General features: G+C 34.6%; 1 protein-coding gene across 1 annotated transcript in view; it reads left to right on the forward strand.

Moving 5' to 3' along the window:
- The window catches only part of LOC9329883 (putative auxin response factor 14), a 6,811-nt gene extending 3,783 nt beyond the window's left edge, over positions 1 to 3,028 (forward strand). The window contains 12 exon segments of the mRNA XM_021010459.1: positions 57 to 89; positions 207 to 263; positions 363 to 506; positions 591 to 675; positions 749 to 839; positions 915 to 1,079; positions 1,186 to 1,299; positions 1,418 to 1,463; positions 1,556 to 1,670; positions 1,799 to 2,258; positions 2,261 to 2,497; positions 2,588 to 3,028. Of these exon segments, the coding sequence (XP_020866118.1) occupies positions 57 to 89; positions 207 to 263; positions 363 to 506; positions 591 to 675; positions 749 to 839; positions 915 to 1,079; positions 1,186 to 1,299; positions 1,418 to 1,463; positions 1,556 to 1,670; positions 1,799 to 2,258; positions 2,261 to 2,497; positions 2,588 to 2,675 (1,635 nt within the window). The 3' untranslated portion in view covers positions 2,676 to 3,028.
- The last annotated feature ends 3,171 nt before the right edge of the window (positions 3,029 to 6,199 follow it).

Consider the following 6,199-nt stretch of genomic DNA (forward strand, 5'->3'; position numbering starts at 1 on the left):
AGCATCTACAGGAGAAAATTGGAAAGAGTTACAACCAATGGTGATCTCGCTTCTAGCTTCAACGTCGTGTTATTGCTATTCAGCTTAAGGTATATCTCTTTGATGTTTTAGCGAATATACATGAGATACATTGTCTTTTTTTTTTTTTGTATATATATATATTTTTTAAAATAATAATTAGTTAACTGTTTGATGTTTGATTTTAGGTGGAAAGAAATAGTGATGAGACTTATGCTGAGATCACTTTGATGCCAAATACAACTGTGAGCAAAATTTTTAGAATTTCTCTTCTATTTTTTAGTCAATTCTATTTTTTCTCCTATTATATCTCACTGATTTTCTATTTTTTTTTTAATGTTTAGCAAGTTGTAATCCCTACTCAGAATGAAAATCAATTTAGGCCATTAGTTAATTCCTTTACAAAGGTTTTAACGGCCTCAGACACAAGTGCCCATGGTGGATTCTCTGTTCCGAGAAAACTTGCCATTGAATGTCTCCCTCCGCTGGTATTTAATGTTTAGTTTTTTTTTATGAAACGAATTCTAATTTTAAGCTTTCATTAGACATTTACATATTAAATTTTGCTTTAGGATATGTCTCAGCCTTTACCGGCACAAGAACTTCTTACTATAGATCTCCATGGTAATCAATGGAGATTCAAACACAGCTATAGAGGTATAAATCTTTTTATTCATATAAATATAAGAACATTGTGACTAGTAACCAATAATCTTCTTATTCCATGCAGGTACACCGCGAAGACATTTGTTAACAACAGGTTGGAATGCATTCATAACATCAAAAAAATTGGTTGCAGGGGATGTTATTGTATTCCTTAGGTATAATATTGTTTCTTTTTATATATCTTTTTGTTCTTGAGTTTTGGACTTTAAACTCTTTACTTGTGGTTCCAGGGGAGAGACTGGAGAGTTACGAGTTAGTATCAGACGAGCGAGATATCAACAAGGGAACATACCTTCATCACTAATATCAATAGAAAGTATGAGACATGGGGTAATTGCTTCTGCAAAGCATGCTTTTGATAACCAATGTATGTTCATTGTGGTTTACAAGCCAAGGTAATTCAAAGAACCATTTGAACTCACATTTATGGTTCTATTGATTTATCAATAGATTAGTTTCTTCAACATGTAGGTTTATATTTTGTGTCTGTATAAGTATCAGGTCAAGTCAATTTATTGTCAATTACGATAAATTCTTAGACGCCGTAAACAATAAGTTCAATGTCGGGTCAAGATTTACAATGCGGTTTGAGGAAGAAAATTTCTCTGAAAGAAGGTAACATTAGATCAAAACTTTTATTTCTTCTTAAATATATCTCAAATATCTAATATTATCTATGATAACACATTTTGTTGAATTAATTAAGATATTTTGGGACAATTATTGGAGTTAGTGATTTCTCTCCTCATTGGAAATGTTCAGAATGGCGTAGCTTAAAAGTAAAATTCATTTCACACTTTATAAAATTCTTTTAAAATTACGTTTTTGAGTGCAATAAATAACATATCACTAAGTAACTCTGATTTTGCAGGTGCAGTGGGATGAATTTGCATCATTTCCGAGACCTGATAAAGTTTCCCCATGGGAAATAAAACATTCAACGCCTTCGTCAAATGTTCTCCCGTCATCTATGCTTAAGAACAAACGTTCACGAGAATTTAATGAAATCGGTATAAAAAGAGTCTCTTATAATCTTTATTTAAGTAATTAATATTCTATTTAATGAATTAAAGATTCTATATGAATACCTTCTCATTATACCTGTTATATATAGGTTCTTCATCATCACACCTCTTGCCTCCTATATTGACACAAGGACAAGAAATTGGACAACCAAGCATGACCTCCCCAATGAATGTTCCTCTTAGTTACCGTGATGCAATTGAAGATGATTCGACTCCTTCTAGGTTGCTAATGAGCTACTCTGTCCAGACAATGCCCCGACTAAATTACAATAACGATCAAATAGTTACACCAATAGAAGGAAATATAACAAACAATGGAGGCGCTAGTTGTAGAGTGTTTGGAGTCTCTCTTGCCACTCCTCCAGTGATCAAAGATCCCATTGAACAAATTGACTCAGATCCAAACTTAGAGATTTCTAAACTTTCTCAAGAGAAAATTTTTGGTCTAGGCCAAATGAGATCAACAAGAGAGATCCAAAGCAAGCAGTTGAGTTCTACCAGAACCTGTACCAAAGTAAGTATAAGATCAATATATTCTACTCTTTATATATGAATCATTTTCTCATTTTACTCAACTCATGCCATCTTGATATGGAACAGGTTCAAATGCATGGTGTAACACTAGGAAGAGCTCTGGATTTAAGTGTTCTTAACGGATATGATCAGCTGATACTGGAATTAGAGAAACTCTTTGATCTCAAAGGCCAGTTGCAAAACCGCAACCAATGGGAAATAGTTTTCACAGACAATGAAGAAGATGAGATGCTTGTTGGAGACGATCCATGGCCGTAAGTTTCCTTTCTCTTTCTATCTATTGAAAAATTAGTTAGAATCTTGAGCAATATTCATATTTCATTTTTGGTGTTCTTTGCATGTAGTGAATTCTGCAACATGGTGAAGAAGATAATCATATATTCAAAAGAGGAGGTCAAAAACTTTAAGTCCGGAAACAGTCGCTCAAATTGAATCAATAATCAAAACATATGTAAAAAAAGGGGTATAAAATGTTACTGCTATCTTGGTGTCTTGTTTTGTTTCTTTCTCTTATTTGTTGTTGCATCCGTTTGTATTATGTACTTCTATTCCATCGTCCATAAATAAAATAAAATCCCCTTGTTGTCGTGATATTGAGCTTTCTTTCTTATTCCTACAATCACTTACCACATCTACATTCTAAAGATTTGAGTGTAGTATTTCTTTTTTGATATTTTGAAAAAAAAATTTTGTAACGCTAAGTTTATAGTCATTCAATAAATTAAAAATTTTATTCTACCTATTCTAGTACTTATAAAACCAGATATTTTGAAGACAAACAAAAAAAAAACTGTAAAATATGGTTATATTTTTAATAACAATTTTTTTAATCGATCACTACAATGATAGAAAACTAGGGAAGTCGGCCAATTTATATTCCAATAAAACTACTAAGTCGAAATCATACACAAAATTAGGTACTTTGTCAATGTATACTTCAACTATATATCATGATTGGAGGAATTCATAAACAAGGGTAGAGGCAAAAAAGATATAAAAAGTTATCATAGATCGGGGCGTAACGGCATCACGAGTATTCAGATTTTTAGTGAATAGTTTTTCCTTCATTTCACATGCATGAATTGTATTAAGATAGTAAATAATGTAGAGTTTTGTTTTTGGTAGATTAAGGAATAAGATACTACTATGTGATTTTTGCACACAAAAAAGGAATACTATGTGATTTGGAAATTTAAAATGTAACTTATATAATAAATTGGGAATATAAGCAATGTTATGGTGATTACTAAGAACAAAATCGATAATGTCACGAGGAAGGAAGGAAGAGAAAAGGAGGGAGGACCAATTTGTATATTTCTAACTTAAAATAATAAACTTTTTGGCAAACCAAAATTAATATGAATAATTACTCTTGTAAAATAATATTGTTTGCATAGATGTTACATATTTGTTTCACAAACGTTCTAGTTTATATATGCAAGAATACTACACAAAAAAAGAAATCTATTGTCGAATGCATAGTATGATTTATTGCATTCGAATAATGACAAATAATATCATATTCAAATACGACTTGATATATTTTGTCTTGTTTGTGCATAAAGTATAAAACACACTTGAACATATCGATAATTGTAGGCATAATTAGTTATGTACTATAAGAAAAAACATCTTTTTAACGCTCGTGGATGTGGCAAAAGATTCTTAAGATGAGAGACACGGCTAAGGAATTTCACAAGGTGGAAATCAAAAGTGGCAAGAACACTTCCTTTTGGTATGATATGATCAAGGATCCTCCATGGGAAGTGATAATATGGGATTTTCGCCCATATTTGCTATTGTTTTAGGAAGCATTTGGAATGATTTCAGAGCTAAGAGGGATTTATTCAAGTATTTATGGAGCCAAGAAGGTTTTAAGAGTTTTTGAGCTTTAAAGACCAAAAGGCGACCGAAACCCGTTTCAAGACAGTTTCTGTACGTCAGAAGTATGGCATCCGTTCGAGGTGTTACATGTTACTAAATCAAGAGATATCGGTGGCTGTGGAAAGCTAGAAGAGTCAAGATTCGTCTCGAAGTGGAATCAGATCTTTTCATTGAGCCGTTCAGAAGTTATGACCAGAAGAGTGAAGATATGTCCAGACCGGCCAGAAGCTATGCGACCGTTCCGGAGCTTCTAGACCGCACCGGTCACAAGGGCTGAGCCCGGGCTGCCTCCGACTCTCCACCCCGGTCACTAATGCCTCTACCCTGTCCAGAGACGCGAGTTACACTTGACCTAATCTATGGGAAAAGATGCTTTTACCCCTAGACCTAACCCTTGGTTCCCGAAACCTATACATACATGTTGAAAGCCCTAAACCTAGTGTGCCTTCGCCGAGCTTCAACCGTGCCTCTCAAGCCCTCTCTGCCCTTTCCGTGAGCTGCAGCCGTCATCCATTGAAGCTTTGAAGAATCACCAAATCCCTCTACCTTTTCTCTTGTTTTCTCTAAAGATCTATTAAGGTGAAGTCTTACCTCTTGTATTTTACATTCAAAGAAGTAATCTCTAAACCCTATTCAGTTCTTATTCTTTTCTTTCTCATGAGTTTATCAAACCTTACTTTGATGATCTCTTTAACCCTGGTAGAGTAGTTTTATAGTTGGGTTTGAAGGGTTAATCAAAAGGGGGACATGATCGATCATTTAAGTGGCGATACTTAGGGTTTTGTTTGATCGTTTACACTGTATTCTTTCTAATTAAGTTGTTTCTTAATGCATTAGATTCATGTCCTAACTCGGGATCCCAAGTATTTAAATTGCTCACAAGGTTGTTTAATACGCTAGACCTAGCTTACGAATGTGTATCGTGTTATAACAAGCACACAACACTTAGTAATAGGGCTTTATGGACTAGAATCGAACTTGATCTTATTGCTTTAATATATACATCGTTGCCTGCGTTAGTTGAGTAACGGAGTATAAGGATTTTAGCCAACTAATTCTATAACATAGGGTTAGCCGAATCTTAGTGTTTCGTATGTCCGAGACTTGGAAGTAAACAAACCTAACTCTAGTATTTCTTAGATAGCGATCATTGAACCCCTGCGATACCCTTGATGCCCAACGTTTGTCTCCTATTGATTTCTTACGTTTATCTTACTCGCTTTCTTTACTCGCTTTCTTATTTACTTTTATTTGCAAACCGTGACACCACAACCAACCCCTCTTTATTGTTTTGTCCTAGCTTCGCTTTGTCTAACGACTTGTCCGAACTACTTCTCTCTTTGTGGTTTCGATACCCTAAGTACTACAATTGACTGCTGTGCACTTGCAGCTTATTGATCGTGTTATTTGGGATTTTCAAAACCTGATATACGCATCCCGAACGCTATCAGAAAGATTGTTTGATATACTCGGTGATAGAGGATGCATCGACCTCGGGATTACTAAGAGTATGATGATTAAAGATGTGTGATATATCACGGATTTTACTAATTTTAGCCGTGATATATGTATTGTTTTTAGAGTCTTTTTGTTGTTCTAGTGTCTTTTTGAGTATATTCAAGTTTTTACACGTTCGGGACTAATTTGGAGATTATGGATCATTTTGGAGCAAAACCGAGAAGTTATATTGCGCAAGCAATCCGGAGACGAAAATACGTGCAAGTGTCGATCGACACCACCCCTGGGGTCGGTCGACACCAAGATCTGACGGCAATTCAATTTCGCGAGTTTTTGAAGTTATGAAGATTTGCAAATTCGCCCCAGAACTTTTCCCTATTTTCAAATAAGTCCCTGCAGATTCGCCCCAGATACCATTATTCGCCTACACCTTTGAAGCTAAAAAAAAAAGAAAAAAAATGTTTTGAAAAAGAATAAGTCTGGGGGAGAGAAAGAGTACTTAAATATGTTCTAATAGTTGATTTATCATGGTATAGTACGGGAATGAGTCTAGAAGGTTCTTGAGTACCGATTTTGTTGATGAGATTTATGCGATGAGGGCTATAGGATATAGT

This window comes from Arabidopsis lyrata (assembly GCF_000004255.2).
Source record: "Arabidopsis lyrata subsp. lyrata unplaced genomic scaffold ARALYscaffold_1, whole genome shotgun sequence".
NCBI classification, from domain to species: domain Eukaryota; kingdom Viridiplantae; phylum Streptophyta; class Magnoliopsida; order Brassicales; family Brassicaceae; genus Arabidopsis; species Arabidopsis lyrata.